At 41.2% G+C, this 17188-nt stretch overlaps 1 protein-coding gene and 1 long non-coding RNA gene across 8 annotated transcripts in view; one reads left to right on the forward strand and one right to left on the reverse strand.

The window, feature by feature from the left end:
- The window catches only part of Lar (tyrosine-protein phosphatase Lar), a 300655-nt gene that overhangs the window by 245049 nt on the left and 38418 nt on the right, over nucleotides 1–17188 (reverse strand). For all 6 annotated transcript variants that reach the window (XM_083034106.1, XM_083034105.1, XM_083034107.1 and 3 more), the window contains one exon: nucleotides 5229–5364. In XM_083034106.1, the coding sequence (XP_082890232.1) occupies nucleotides 5229–5289 (61 nt within the window). In that variant the 5' untranslated portion in view covers nucleotides 5290–5364. The remainder of the gene's footprint in view (nucleotides 1–5228; nucleotides 5365–17188) is intronic.
- Nucleotides 8244–17188, forward strand: part of LOC145933997 (uncharacterized) — a 44831-nt gene continuing 35886 nt past the window's right edge. For both annotated transcript variants that reach the window (XR_014424967.1, XR_014424968.1), the window contains exon 1: nucleotides 8244–8752. This is a non-coding gene — a long non-coding RNA (uncharacterized LOC145933997). The remainder of the gene's footprint in view (nucleotides 8753–17188) is intronic.

Below are 17188 nucleotides of genomic sequence, written 5' to 3' on the forward strand. Positions count from 1 at the left end.
GGCGAAAACCTGGCGCGCGGAAAATTGCGACCTCAGAATGCCTCGAACACCGTAAAAGTTGGCGCGATCGCGCGAGTTTGCCGTCGCGACACGACGGGGAATCAGTTTAGCCCGCAAACGAAGCTCTGTCGGCTAATCCTAGATCCGCAAGTAAGTTCACGCCGGCGGGGGTAAACCCGAGAATGTTGCGGCTAAGCTACACTATCCTCCTCGCGCTATGCCTTGCGGCCTGAGAGAAGTCGGTCTGGGAAGAGATTTATCTCGATGACATTCGTTCGGTATCGTCAAAGATCGCTGCGAATAGCGGAGGAAGAGAAAGGGTACATCTGCAGAACATTGCTATATCGAGGGTGGCGAGAAAAAGTGGAATGAAAAAAAGGGAATCGCGACGTGCTTGCATACGCGACCGTAGGTACGTAGATAGATAGATACGTAGGTAGGTAGGTAGGTAGGTAGGTAGGTAGGTAGGTAGGTAGGTAGGTAGGTAGGTAGGTAGGTAGGTAGGTAGGTAGGTAGGTAGGTATGTAGGTAGATAGGTGTGTAACCGGTATTACATACGACGGTAAGGTAAAGCACGCGAACACGCGAGTACGAAAGCGCGATCGAAGTAACCTAGACTCCCCTCGTTTTCAGGCCGACATCGCGCGACTCTCTTCGAGGTTGCTCAGTGATATAAGTACGTGTTTGACGCGGCGACGCTACTACAGCTAACTGAGTATATCTTTTCTCTCTAAAAGCGAATATTTTTTCGTGAGGAATTTCGAAACAAATCGCATAGAGACCGTTGAATGGTAGTCGCCAGAAAAGAGCACGTTGAAAATCGTTTCGGTTTCCCAAATTGTCCGGCGTTGCATGCTCGGTAGTGCGGAAAGCGCCGAATGAGGGCAGCGATAGCCGAGGGGATGCTGTCGGGGAGAGGAGAGGGAGGAAGGGTTGCTCTCTCCCCTAGGAGAGCGTTCATTCCATATGTACAAAGGCGCGAAACGCTTGAACGACGAATACAGAAACCAGATACAAACCGGTAGAACAAAATGCACCGATGGCACGCGCAAGCGGCTGTCATCCGTCATTACACGTTGTGTTCGATTTTTGTGCGCATTTTTTTTTGTTTGTTTCAACCGTTTGTTCTTCGCCCGCCTCGACGTCGGGCCCTTTGAAAAGTACCGACGTCTACTCTGTCAATTACTGATAAAAACGACGATAGGTTGCGCGGCGCGAACGACAGGCTACGACCGAAACCGGGTACGCGGGTGGCTGGAATGTAAATTATCACGTCTGGCCGGACGATAAATAACGCGCGACCTCGCCGAGCCCAAAAATGCGGCGGCCGTTTTGCCTGGGTTAAAACGATGTAAAAAAAAAGGGCCGATGATCCCGCGAGGGGACAACTTGCGCGTCATCCGTCTAACTGCAGAAATCCGTTGAACGCTCCTATACATCCCGTTTGCGTAAAGTGATACCATTTTTTTTCTCTCCTGCGCGCGCTTTCTCTCTGTGAATCCTACTTCCTAGACATTTTATTGAAGGCAATGACATTTGAGAAATTTCTTCCTTTACATCGAAATATTTTTTAAAAAGTCGCCCGCGTGGCCACCCCAACGTAACGCACGATTTCTCCGGTTATCTCAATCGTAATGGCGGTGTATTATGGCGACGGGTCTAACCAGATTCGTAGAGAGATATGATTACGGTAGAAACGAGTTTTTCTTCGCTTGACATGCCGATGAAATATGATCACGGCAACCAACGTCCGTGGAACGTGGGAATGTAGGTGTATGCGGCATCGTTCAGCGTGCATAATGTCTCATAAAACGCGCGGCGGGGTTATTTTTCGGGAAACAACGACGGTAGCCGACCGTTTCTATCGCGTCCGACTGAGAGAACGGGGATATTTCATCGTAGATTTTTCCCTACGCGCGTTTGCATACCAAAAAAAAAAAAAATCAAGATTTCCGCAAACAATACATAAATACGATAAATGATTACGCGCCCATGATATAAATTTTTCTTGATTACATTATGCTATATATGATTTTTTTAATATGTACATGATTATTTTTAATATTTATTCGTACTCGGGTTCCTCGTATCACGCGTTAGTTATGATTCTTTTAGTCAGTTTGAAATAGATATCTCGTCAATGTCGAGATACAAATATTAAGACTGCAGTACTATTTAAATTTTAAGAGTGCGAATAAAAAAACCTATTAGAGGTAGAATCTAAAAATATACATTTCGAGATAAGCAGGTTGAAAATTCGAAATTTTGCGTTGCCGGCTTTCGAAACTCGATTGCAGCAAGTGATTTCATTTAAAAAATTCGCGCAGCTATTTTCTGGATGCTGCCAGAGCCAGCTACCTCGGCTCGGTGTTCTCTTTATGGCGTCGAAAAATCTATTTATCGTTTGCTTCGCTCGCTTTCGGTTGTCGTGCTGAGGTCGAGCCGTAGAGAATCCATTTTACAGCGTAACGTCGAAAAGCAGGACGTTGACATACCGCGCGACCGAGAGAGAACGGAAAAATAGAGCGAGAATAAAGAAGAGAGAAACAACTAAAAGAGGAGAAAACATGAAAGAGCAGTCTACACTATGTATCTCTTATACATGCGTACATACGTATATATGTGTGTATTGTAAAAGGTACTAGCGCGTATACGCCATATGAAGCGCGCTACGCCGAAACGGAAATGACGTGTGATTTGGAAATATTCGCCGCCTACGTCATCGCGAATTACCGACCAGATCTCGTCTGTAACCGGGACACCACCGGTGGCATTTTTCACAATATACGCGGCAAAAGTCAGTAGACGCTTGTACAACACGTAACTCATACACGAAGCTGGCCGGAAACGCGGGAAAAAGCGATCCGCCGACCGAGAACAAAAGAGGGCGAGAGAAAGAAATAAATGAAAAAAGACGCGATCTCGATAGCTTCGTTCTCTTAGCCCGCGAGGGAGGCGCTCCTTTCTACCCCACGAAGACATCGCCACACGAACAGGCGAGCCTCCGAGGAAATCTTCGTAGTCGACCCGGACTGTTTCCTTTTCCTCGAGTTAGACAGGACAGACGAGACGAATCTGCATTAACTATGGATTCTACCCATCCTCTCTATCACTGTCCTCTACTTCGACCGCGTCTCTTTTTCCCTCGCGACGTCTTTGCCTCTTTCTTGTCTGCTTTCGGTGTCGCTGACACGGAGTGCCAATTTTCCGACCGACCGATAGATAGAAAGCCGAGCGACCGTCGCGTTACGCGAATTAAAAAAAAAAGAAGAAAGACAAAAAGCGTCCGTGGATTTCCCCGGCGTGTTACCTAAATGCACGCCCGTCTGTCGACTGTCGGGGAATTGCGAAAAACGGAGCTATTGAATTCAGATCGGCATCTCCATCGGGGAAAATAATTCGTTCCGCACTGATCGCGGCTAACTCTCGTCATTCGTTACTAACAGTACGCTAGTTTCCGCTACGTCCGCAGGACGTTGAACGTTGGTGTTCCGCGCTTTTTCTGAAAATAAATCGATATTTCGAGTGGATACCCGTTGATCGGTAATTCGATCATCGGACGTTTGCAGCGGAGCTTTTAAAAGCGTATAGCGCACCGATTTTCCATTACCTACTTACTTGCTTTGTTACATTGACCCGGCAGCAACAACGCCCCGCGTTTTACACATCGCGTATCGATGCGATATTATCATTTCCCACATCGCTGAAACTCGCATCGAAATCCAGCGAGAGCTTTCCGACAGTTCGAATTAGGATTATGTCGCGACATAATTAATTGACTGAAATGTTGGGAATGTATCATCGTCATTACGGAGTCAGCGTAAAGCTCGCCGGATTACCGACTGCGGCGACAGATTACCGCGTAATGATCGCCCAGTTAGCATTGCATCCGGTCATGCGAACCCTAAATTCACGTTCGACTGAACGACAAGAAATATGCCATGATGTTTCGTGCGCAAAGCTACAAAGCTTTTCTAATCTGCAAATCAGGGGGGCTCGCGAGGCATCGCCTCGTTCGGTCAAGTTTAAGCGGTCTTAAAGTCCGTAAAGTCTACACTCCGTTGCCATATCCAAGATTGTGCTTGGCGCCGAGGACTTGCGATTCACTCTTCCGCTAAAGTTCAAGCAAGTACGCGCCAGCGTATTCGTATTTTTTTTCGACGAAAATGCATATACGTACGCGAAAAACCTCGGTTACGCGAAATTATTCGTACTTTCGACGAGTCGAGTTTTAATTGCGAGCAAGGTGTCGTGCTGACGCAACGCTGACACGTGTTCGCGATACAACATGCACGCAATTCAGCGCGATGCGTGCGCTCGTCATTTAGCCGTCGAGCCGCTCCCTGCTCGAAACACGCGTTATTGCTCGTCTCGAAGAGACCTGGGGGGCTTTTTTTCGAACCCGGCTCTAGGGAGCGGCAGTCGCGTCGACGGCGTTTTTCGTCCTTCGTCCTTTTCCGCACGTTCGACACTCGCGACGTATTAATAGTCTGTTCTCCATTTTTGCGCTTCCGCAAGACAAGTGTCCTCGAAGCATGAGTATTGTATTTCGAATGAGAGAACGTTATATACGCATACTTTCTCACACAATAGTTCGTTCCCTTATTTTCTCGCCTACGTATATAATACGGCGAGAGTCTCTTGTGTCGCGCTTATAACGAGATTATTACGACCACGGCTAATTTCGCGAAACAATTACGCGTATATATCGAGAAATCGAGTCGTACTTTTGGGTCAGAATATTATCGCGAAAAACAAAATAAGAGAAAAATTATAATTTTAATTTTTATAAGCGTTTCGGTGGACGATAAATTTTTTTTCGATCGAAAGCGAGCGACCGACAGCGGCGTCATAGCTAATAAGTAAACCGTAATAAATTACGTAGATCCAGGACGTTCGTTCGTGCAAAAGGATTATCTCGTCGCGTTTAAATAACGCTCGAGCGGACGAGCGTATCGGAGCTTTCGATCTGGGTTTCGCGACGCGACGCATGCGACTCGATTCTCTTTTATACGCGCGATCGAACGCGAGATACGCGCGTGGAAAAGTGGCGCGTCGCTCGGGCTCTCGTAGATTTCGAGAGTCCTAGGAAGAGAGGAAACACTCGCGTTGTCTCCGCGGTCATTGTCCTCCCCGCTCATGAAACGTCCACAGCGGAGAATTGTCCGTGATAATCGGACGAGAAAGTTTTTAACACTAGAACATTTTTTCCGTTGATCTTTACTCACCAGTATTCTGCGCGATAATCGGGTCAATCGCCAGCAACACGACGAGGAAGATAGGAGTCATATTGACCACCTTCTTTCCCGCCTTCCCTCGGTCACCCGTGATCACTGCACACTTAACACCACAGCAGCGTGCCACCTATGAAAAGATAAATCACCTTCGTCATAAACATACCACCTTCATCACTGTGAGGGAGGACGAAGAAAAGCAGGACGACGGAGACGTCTTCCTGATGAAGACGTTGCTGCAAAAATTCCTCTCCTTCGTCGCACACACAGGAGGCGCCGCGAGGAGAAGATTGTTTCCGGGGGATGGAGAGGAAGAAAAATCGGACACGTTGAATTCTCGAGCAGTACGACGTGAGCGCGGATATGATCCCGCTGAGATTAGCGTTCTCGCTTCTCGTTCAAGGCAGGAACGAGGAAGCGTAACGAGAGGTTTGAGCTACGCGTAAAAAAATACTTGTCGTTTCTGGTGCGCGTTTGCGATATAACTATACAAAACGACGGAATAACGCGAAGGTGCCTATTCAGCGGCTGTCGAGGGAAAGTATCGACACACGCCATTTACCATTCTGTCCTTTCTTCGCGCGCGCTTAAAATATTCCGCGAATGTATCGAAAAAGGGTCGTCGGCGTTAGGGAAGAAAAAAGCGCGCGTTTTCCTCTGAGTCGGTCGCTGACATCGTAATAATGACTGCGATCGTTGTGCCACTTTCCCACGGCGAATCCTTCTGTACGTTCTCGCAAGTGAGACTATTTACATTCTTCCACCGTCGCCGCGTCCGCTCGTGCTCTTGCCGGTTTAATGGAAGGATCAATTTTGGAAAGGATGTCACTTCTAGACTGGCCTCTGAAAGGCAGAACGTTGCGATGTATTTCCCAGGAGATGGAAGATATTTCCACTTTACTCTCTCTCCGACATTTTTCGCTCTCACGTCGCGGCTCTTCCTCCTTGTTCCGTTTCGCCGAGTCACCTCGTCACCTTCGTCTTCTTCGCGTCGTTTCCTTCTTTCTCTCTCTCTTTCTCCGATACCAACGACAGGCGCTAATAAGCTACGCGCAGCAGCTTCAGAGTCCGTATTTGGTGTAAATGATTATCTGCCGCCTTATACCGATTCTTCTCTGCCGTTGACTCTCAAAAATCCCACATTCTTGACTGTGGGCCCTCGTTGCGATTATCTCGACTCTTTCTTCCTGTGATTCCACGACCATCCCATATTTTCGCGCGTCCCACGCTCTAAGCCGAGAGCCCTCACGACAAAGCTTTTAACGAGCTTTGCCGCGCGAAACGTTGACCCTATACTCGCTAACCACGGATCCGTCTCGCGTTACATCCTCCACGTAACTGACTGTAATTGTTCCTCTCTGCTTTCCCTTAACTTTCATCAGGCGGATAGACTTTTCATTTTCCACTCTATGCTCCTAGCACGTTCACGTTATATCCTCTTTTCCTTTGATTTTCCGCTAAGCAAAGTGTATATACACATACATATATATATATATATATATATATATACGACGTAACTCCGCTGAGAAAGTCCAGAAGTAGAATAGCTGGTTTTTGATAAGACCACTGTAGAGAGAGTGCTGTAACGCGGCCCTTTTTCGCGAAACAATGGCGGAGCGTTGTATAAAATGTAGGAAGCTCTCTCCAACTTTCGTCAGGAAATGCGAGCGATCCGTTCTGTTTAGCGATCAAGCCGAGTCCAGCAGAGTCGGACAGAGAAATTGTTTCGCGAGAAAGAAAAACGAGACGGGTACGATTAATAGTAGTAGCTCGCGTGTTGATATTTGTACGGCGGTATTACAGAGGTACATTGCACTCGCGACTACGGACTCCTTCGAATCTTGTTCCGTGCTACCTCTCTCGCCGCACGCAACGTTACGTTCCTCTCACCATTCGAGCCCTGCGAGTATATTTTCCACGGTGTTTTTCGCTGCATTTGTATGTCTTCCGACACGTTTTCCCGTTGCACTTCCTGTCCCTTGTCTCCGAGACGTCGCACTCGACGTTGACGAGAGCTTAATCCAATTTCTCAAATTCGCGAACGTTCGCGTTTCCGGTCATCCTTCCCATTCCTCCTTGCCTTTTTTGTTTCTCGAAATTTTTAACAGCGATAAACTTCGACAACAATCTTCCGTGTCTTCTCTATGCGTCTTTCTTTTGATACAACACTTTAAATAAATCGTGTATCGCGTTTCTTGTGCAAAGCGTGCAAAATAGTCAGTAGTCTCCTTCGACAGGTAGGCTTGTCTTCTCGCAAGTTTCACGTTTTCAGGTTTTCAGGGGAAGGAGCAACGATTCGGCGAACGCGAGAGATCCTCCTCGGACTTTTATCGCGTACTCGCGACTCAATTAATAAATTACTCCGGCGAGCGTATGAGACCCCGCGTTAAGGGTAGTTTTCTGAACGCGCGCTGCGGCCTGACTGACTCACCCCCATGCCCCCCGATGGCACCCCCCACCCTGTCTGTTACCCACCGACATTCCTGACGCAGGCGCACTACCCCTTTCGACCTCGGGATCGCCGTACGTACACGTACGAATTCGCGCCAGACCAGATTTTACGACTATCGAGAGATACTCTCTTGGTTCTCCTTTCTCTCATACTTTCTTTTTTTTTTACTGGACTAAAGTCGCGAGTTACGAGCGAGTTTATGCATTCCGGGATATATGTCGGAATGTAAGTCGAGCGAGAGAACTTGTTGGCCTTGGAAATTTTTCAATATTCTTCGCAACGGTGTTTCCATCTCGAAATGTATTTCCTCCTCCATCCGTTAGCATTCTTATTAAAGTGACGATGTAAAAAATGATCTTTCTTTTTCGCCCCTTGAGTGAGAGAGAGAGAGAGAGAGAAATACGGGTGTTATAACAGTTCCATTTCGGAGAGTGTGCGCGTCTCCAAATTGATCGCAAATCATATCTTCTGCGAATCGTTAGCGGCACTGTTACGAGCGAGCGAGACGAGTGTGAGAAACGGGAGCAATTCGGAGACCCGAAGAAAGGGAAGAAGAGATAGCCGCGAGTTAGGTAGGGGGTTGGTTTCGGCGTTGGTTTAAAAGCGACGCATGCGTCTCCCGCGTAAGGGGATGTCCGGGGTGAGCTGCTTGCCGTACTCCGGCCGACGTATCGCAGTTTCTGGCTTGATGTTTGTCCGCGTGGTACTCCCAGGGACGGCTGTGCTCGTGGCAACCCACGAGGGTGCCGCTGACGTACCTCCTGAAGGAGCGCCTCTCGCGCGGAGAAGGTTGGCAAAGCGGATAGAAAGGAGAGAAAGGGCAGAGAGATGAAAAAAGGTGGAAGAACAAAGAAAACGTACGCGGTAAAGGAAAAATTATTGATACATAACGGTGATCACAATCTGCTACGCTTGCGCCTTCTTACTTCGAAAGATAGACCGGGTCTTTTCCTTCTTTCTTTCGCGCCAACACTTGGACTTTTCGTCGTCCAGTTGCGGAACTCAAGAGACTCCTGGGAATCTACGTGGAAGACGGACTCGGTGGGACCGATCGTTTTTTCAACAGGTAAGTGCCGTGACGCGTTTATATGTACATATGTCAGTGTGTATCTGTCCATGTGTGCGTTTGAACGAGACAAATCGAATTTACGATTGTACTAAAATATTACGCGAGGATTGACGTGATATAAATGTGAAAAACTAAATATCCTCACGTTAAAGAAATCATCGCGATAATATTAGAATTTCACAATGTCTAAAATAATATCTTTTTAAAAAAATTATATCTGTAATTTATAGATAAATAGAACAATGTAATGACAATTAAAAAGTAGAATTAACAGTAATTATATATTCTAAAATCATTAACGAACCAATAATGGATTTTAACTAAAATCATAATCATATCAAATTTACTTGATTTAAATAAAGTCATTATCATAAAATCGAAAATGTAAACGTACGCAGTCAATAACTTTATTAATTATTGGAAACTCATTGTATCGTTCCATTTATTCAAAGATCCCAATGAAAGCTTAGAAAATCGGCCAAAATTTCCGTATTGAGTGGTGAGATAGGATGGCGGTCTACTAGCAATTAATTATTCGTGGTAATTGGTCAATGTTTACGACATCGCCGCGAAAGCTAATTTATGCTCCTTCATGCTTTTATTTCGCGTTTTTTTTTACGGTTAGCCGTACCCTTAATGCTACCTCTCTCTCTCATCACGTCTGTCGTTCCCGTTCCCCTTCGATCACTAGCCCCAGCATACTGACTCACTTCCGCAATAGATGCGCATTTGCAAATGCGTTGGATCAGCACGCGACTCTTTTGCATATGCCAGTATATATCGAATTCTTTGAGCATGATATATCAGCGTGAACAAAAATAGTTATTTCGTTACAATCTCACGTTAAGTTGACGAGTATATCGGTATTCGGATAAAAACAGAAGCACAAAAGTATATTAATAAATTCTGATATAAGTATGTAACGCGTATGATAAAAAAATCGAGGAATATTTAATAATAAATACAGATAAAAAGAATTAACCATACAGATATCCATAGTTCATGTTCATAATATGAAAATGATTGTTGACGTTTTAAATATAATATATGTGTAACATCTACTAAATATTCTTAAATAATAACTTTCCTAATCTACTAATTTTCTTTGTCTAAATAAAATTTTGAAATTTTTTGATCTCAATATAAAAATGTCGAAATCGAATTATAAATGTTTATCTATACTTTCTACGAATGTGTATGGTTTGATCGATTCGACCATTAGAGCAGATGTCATCACAGCCATTATAAACGCGAAACAATTATACATTAATCACCTAATTCGAGTTAGGGACATGGAATATTATTGGGAAAAATAAATGCCGCGTGGAAGATATTTATTAGACGGCGTATAGAGCGGCAGGTCCACCCATGTCTTCATCATCTATACGGGAACTTTATTCATAAATCGAACGGCGTTTAAAATTGCAAATAAAGTCGGACGACAGTAAAGTGAGTGCCGAGAGCTTAATGCAGAAATATGCGCGAAAGCGTGAGCTCGCTCACGCGCCGACCGGTGCGAAAACTAAGGAAAGAAAAAGAAAGAAATATAAAAATGTGTCTCTCTCTCGCTCTTCGCGTAGTCGAGAACCGGGGAAATGCGCTCGCCGTTCTCGGTGAATAAAAAATTCTAAGATGGGCATAACTTAATTTAATACCGTGGCCGGTGCGCCGTTGCCCGATGATAAATTTCTCGGTACCCTTCCCGCCCCCCTATTCCGGGGCTTTTCCATGCTGGGCGTCCATGCTGAAATCTTTCCCCTCGTTCTTCTCTCGCCCCGAACAAAAGATAACAACCGGAATAAGAGTAACCGGAAAGCACGGCGGTCGAGCACGGCGGTGGGTCTTAATTCAAGACAAGGAGACAGGCTACGAACGTGCACGGAAACGACGGAGAGTAACTCGGGACAAGGGGTTATAGGATAAAAATCGTCGGCAATTGTCGTGTCAGTTGATAATTAATTTCTTGGCAGATTCAATGTGATTGAGTTAAAATTTAATATACTAATTATCTTAACAAAATAAATTAAAATAAATTAAAATCATATACATATATACAGTGCTATGCAACTCGTTCAGTATTTGTGCAAAGATAAAATATGCTGTATGCAACAGAATGACAAACTATAAATTTTGCATTGAAAGATATAATCTTATAACACAGCTTAATTATTCATTGATATATATTTTTATAAAACAAAAATATTCGCTACTTTTTCTCTACATATGTTCTAAGAATATATGTATATAAGTGGACTCTTCGTTGAATTTTATATAGCGAAGCCATAAATTAAAAGCAGCGATTGATTCATATATTTTATATTGTATCCTATTTTTTGTATTTGCTTCTTTCATTGGAGAATTAATGATGAATAAATTGGCATTCGCGACATCCGGAATTTATAATCAAGCGCGCTTGAGCGGTTTTCATTTGCAATCAGGTTAGTACTCATAAAATAAAATTTGTTCGTTTATCCCTGAAACGGATGTAATATCCTGATCCGCTTAACAGCGTTAATCGATTTAAAATTCGGGTTAACATGTTTCAAAAATGCAGAGAAATTCGACGGATTATGAAGAATACGTGATTTCGTTCAAACGGCAACGATGTTATATAGAATATAACCGATAATAGCGCTCTCTACCCAAGAGAGAAGACTTTAATATAATTTACGATATAAAAATCGTCATAAAGAGTGATGCGTATATTTTTCATGCATAACCCGTTTGTCGCTTTCTCTTTCTTTCCCTGTTCGCTGACGCTGACGGTGTCTCATTACTGGAAATTCTCAGAAGTTTTTCCCGGAGTATACGCGTTCTTTCTGAATTTGTTTGCGCTTGTCCGCAAAGCGGACATCAACGATGCTTCTTCTTCGAATCTTTTCCCCATTAACACCATATTAACGTCGGGACGTCTCGCAAAAGAAAATGGGAAGAAGGTAGGAAAACGCTGACGGTGTTCCGGAAAAGCGGCGGAGAAGCTTGCGGAACAATCGTACACACCGTGCACATTCCGCTGACTTATGAATAAACATTTTTCGAAGGTACTCAGCGGAAAATTACTCTCGGAAATACCTCGATTTTCGTCTTATATTTTCTCGTAAGAGATTCCACCCTCTTAGTGTACGAATTGCTCCTGCAAAATCCGATAATCGAGCTTGAGAAATTTCCGTATCATAAGAGAAAGGAATTGATATATAAGCATCATAACAAAATTATCTAACTCATTTTCTTAAATCTCTTAGAAATTAAAAGTTCCTTTAAAATGTAACAATATATAATATCACACGTGAAATATTCGATAACGAATTTAGAGAACCTATCTGTGATATAGAAACTGTATTTCATTATATAGAAATATATCCTTTTAATAAATAAAAATTCAAAAAAAACTTAAAGATCAGAAAAACTTGGATTCTCTTCAAGTTGATGTAGTAGTATTAATAATTTACAGAAAAATGACATAAATATACTATTGTATAATCAGAAAAAATTTTAGCTTTAGGATCCCCTTAATTGTGAGATAAAAGAACTGCGTATTTGGTAATGATGGTTTAATGAGTCATGAAAATTGTTTTTCGTGATTTAAATGCTCACGCATTTATGATCAATGTTTCATAATTAGTTCGCTATTACATTGATAAATATGGCAGATATTGCCATTTTCCGCGAACGGTGCAAAATCGTTTCGTATAAAACCAATATGCTAAACGCAAAATTATATAAAATTGATCTCTCTCCAACTCTCTTTCGCTTTTAAGTTAACCGGATATAAAGGCATCGTGTTTTTGTCGCAAACGTAAAAGTATTCGATCTCTCTGTTTAAAACAACTACAAAACTAAATTATTTCCAGTTACACAGTCATTATTGATAAAAATTAGAGAGAAGTTAATACAAGTTAATACACTTTAATATTTTATTCAAATTAACAATATATACGCAAAGAGAGAGAGAGAGAGAGAGAGATACAAAATGAGTAATGACATGAACTTTAATTCCTCGTACGGGGGGAATATATTTATATATAATGCAATACTGACATCCCCCCCAAATAAAATACAATAAGATAAACGAAATTTAATGCAGCAATTCGAATGAGGCCAAGAATCTCAATCGATATTATGTATATAACCGCGATACAATTTTATTTTTGTTCGACTAATGAAGATCGACATAAAAACGATGGTGATTTCAGGATATTGATAGGAGCGTTTGTTCAAACGTGCATGAATATCGCGGAAACCGCAACAATTTGTAATTTGTAGCTTAAACCTTTATATTATAGTACATTTACCTAGCGTAATCGACTCGGATGACGTGAAAAATCACTAGGAAACGTGCAGATTCGATCTTTTCCTTTCCTTTCTTAATCTCCTCTCCTTTCGATCCCTCCCTTTCCTTTTTCTAACCCTACCTCTTTAGCTGTTAATGGTCTCGATCACGAAAGCAGTTAAAAATCAAGACTTCGGCACGGAACCACTTCGATTGCGAGGAAATACGTAGGGAAAAAAAGACTTTTCGAGATGGCACAACTATTACGTCTTGAAAACTTTGTTGAATCCTGCTCGAAGATCGAATTTTTTTTTAGATGAAACAGATCTCTTAATATATAATAAAATCATAAGATATAACGAGTGTTTGTTTATTAAAGTCATACCGCGATGGCAATTTCGCGTTTACAAAGTTAAAAAAGATTCAAAGGGCATTAGATATCGATAACGACTGATGACTCGCGCTTTCCGTATGAGTTATCATCATCGTGTGCTCATCGGGTGGCTCTTCTCTCTCGGCGCGAATCAAAGAAAAGCTGATTTGAAAAAGAGTGCACCGGATCCGGGAAGGGAAAGGCCGACCGTAACGATCCTTCTTTTCGCGAACGGTATTTAGAAACGTCGTCGAAGACGATGGAGACGACGCGGCGGCGGAATATCCCTTTTCAAAGGCGTCTGCAAGAAAATTTTCGCGGAAAGGAAAAATCTGTAACTCGACGGGAGTAGCGTGAGGAATCCAATTGTCAGTGCCAAAGGAACGACGAGGCACTGGCTAAAGCAGAGCTTTTGAACACCGCCGAATAGTACGAATCGGAGATCCGGCGTAGCGAAAAAGAAGGATTGTATAAAGCAGAACTATTGTATTGTACTTGCCGCCGGAGATCACTATCGACTAACTTTTACATTCTTAATTCGCGATCTATGCTTCGCATCAAGATACAAAGTTGTTTTTAAACAACGTTCGCGATTATGCCGTCGATTTTATTCCGACATACACATTATATACTCGAAAGCGAATCTTTCCTTAAGCTTGTGCCTAAGTATCATAAGCAGTGTAGCATATCATAAGAAGTATATAAACATTTATATATAAGTTATTATTACCTTGTATAACTTGTGCGCGTATATAAAATTGTAGAAATAGCATAAACTCTTAATTTTTAGTTTTCATAAAAAATTATAATATTAATTAAAATTATATATACACATATTTAACAACCTTGTTTTGAAAACTTTGAAGTTTATAATTACAGTAACTCTCTGGCAATCGTCATTTTGTATTCATGCGAGCATACAGAACGCGAACGATGGACGTAACGCGTTAACGAATGCTTTTAATCTAGTTGGGATAGTACGCCCTACGCGATTTCAATCCTGTTCCCCACATGACCCCGAGACATTCCGACTCCGGAATGACTACAACGCGATGGCGTTGAATGTAACGAACATGCGTGTGTAAACGAATGCGTCCGCAATCGAACGCGGTCGGTGTCGTCCGGTTCGACTACAGATTCTCAATACCATCATTTGAGTTTCCGTTTGTGATTCAGCTGCGTGTGCAAACGTTCCACCATGCGGCAGTAGTACAGTCAACGTTTGCGCCGCCTCAACTCCACACATACGTTGGTCTTTATCTCGCAAAAATGTCCCGTTCATTAATCTCATAACGGATGTCCGTTATTTGAATACGCAAATAAATCCTCGTTAAACGTATATTTTTGATTCTGAATTCAATTATACATATATGATTTGTGTGTCACGTTCGCTACACTGTCTATAGATAGCGTATATATTTTTTCCAATAAAGTCATGTAAAATATAATCTATTGATAACGAGATAAAGTCATGTCATAAGTTAGTCACGCCAACGAATTAATAAACCGTTCAAAATTAATTTAAATATTTGAATATAGAACAACCTAAAATGAGAAAAACCGAAGCAGAGAAGAATTTAGAACTGTGTAATCTTATATAAGTTCTTATAAAGATAAAAGATAGATAAAAAATATTATCAGTCTCTTTCGCTAATTATTTTACAGAAGTTGGCAGTTTATTTGTGAAAGTTCAATGAATACAATAAATGATTGTCACAATATATCACGAACAGTGTGACTTGCAATATCTATCATATATGTATATACACTACCTATTTTGTCAGTGTTCTTGTCTGTTTAATATTATTAAGCTTGATCAAGCTATTTTAACAGATATCGTGATTTTATTATCCACTTTTATCTTATGCTAATAGAATATTTTGTTAACTATTTTTATGAATATCTAAATCTATCTGAACTCTGTTTTAGATCATTTTTTATGCGTGTATTTATTTAATTATTAAACATATTAAGCAGTTTACCCATCAATATTGATAGAAAGCGAGACTGTTCGCGCATATTATCGGATGGTAGTTGTCGCTAATTAATTTAAGTAGAAAAGAGATAGATACTTGAAATGCCACGAACACTAACAAGACACCGCATGGTGAAATTACCTTACGTTACAAGTTTTGAATGTCTAAGACAATGAACGATAATATCGTTATTAAATTTCCTTCTTTCATAATTAAGCATAATTATGTCGGCTATTAAAGTTCCGACGGGCGCAGAAAGTTAAATAGAGGAATTAAAATTTCAATGTTCCGTAAAACGGTTTTATATGATTGCGGAAAAAGACTAATTAAAATCTGGCATCATATGATATGTTCATTCTGAGAATCGACACAATTTGATACTGATTTAAATGAAAATAATAAAGAATATGCGATTCCCCTACTCGAAATATTTTCTTATCAGAAGCTATGAGATTGTATCGTAATAACTTTTCACTTTTATAATCGTTAATATCTTTTATATCCATTTCTATAATCGATAGGTCTTGCTTCATACCGTATCGCATGTTAATTTTATGTTGGTTAAATTTTTATACAATTTTTAATCACGCAAATTTTGTTTCAATTTATTGCCCTTTTGTTTATAAAGACGATTATCATAAATTGATCAAATATAACGCGCTTTCTGTTTTGCTGTTTGAATTTTCATATTAGATTAATGTTTCTAGTTTTACGGAAATATCGCGGTTAAAACAAGACTGTGAAATTCAAATTTCACAAACGCAAATACATTTCGATTGTAATCCAACGGTACCGTGCCAATTTGTAATAGCCACGTAATTATCAATATGTGTTTAATCCATTAGCAAAATTTCGAATTGCTAAATATATCCGAACTAAATATATACAAACATTACTATGATTTACTGTGCATAATTAAGAGGAATAGCGCGATTGTATTATTATTATATATATATATATATATATACACACAAAAATGTATATGTATATGAATTCTTTTTTCTAACCACCAAAACTTAAAATATAAAATTATGAGATAGAGCTGTTGTATATACATATGTATTGAGGGGGACGTCTAATAAAATTTCATCGCTGACACTTAGCATTATGATAAATTGATGTTACGCTAAACTATTGGCGCGAAAGATTTCTAGTTTATATATTTCTGTTGGCCGAGAGAGTGAAAGAGAAAAGCAAAGAAGGTACAAATAATACCATAACGGAAAGTCGATCTAGGATTTTCTATGTGTTTCCGCTTCTTCTAAGTGCGCGTTTCCACCCCTTTCTTTATCTCTTGTTCTCTCTTTTCCTCCTTCTAACCTGCCCCCTTGCTCGCTTTGCTGTCACTCCATCTTGTTTTCCCAACGCGGTACGTTCTCCTAACAAGATCCGACAACAATGCTCTTCTTTCGCCTTTGTTCCAAAATTCTTTACTAGGTCTGAGGCTTTGTATACTCGTCATCTGTATTAATTAAAAGTTTTTGAAAGCCCCTAGTCGTATCCACCTTTTGAGTCTAGACAACAAGCCAACGACTGCGAAGATTGCGACACGAGTTCGACACTTCCTCAACTACTATCTTAATTTTCTACTTTCATCTGTACGAGGAATTGCTTCCTTACCCCCTTTGCTAACTTTTTTATCAGTATTATAGCGATTCGTGTAATTCCTTTCAACTAAATTGGATCTCAAACAAAAAAATGGCTGTCTCTCATCCAAGATTATCAACTGTGTCGTTGTCCATTTGTTGTTTCTCAACTCTCATATTTTTTGAATCTAATCTTTAATCCAACCTTCTTCATGATATTACAAATAA

The sequence above is a fragment of the Prenolepis imparis genome, unplaced genomic scaffold (assembly GCF_030444845.1).
Source record: "Prenolepis imparis isolate NDT839.2.m4 unplaced genomic scaffold, iyPreImpa1.0 SCAF_3, whole genome shotgun sequence".
Taxonomy (NCBI): domain Eukaryota; kingdom Metazoa; phylum Arthropoda; class Insecta; order Hymenoptera; family Formicidae; genus Prenolepis; species Prenolepis imparis.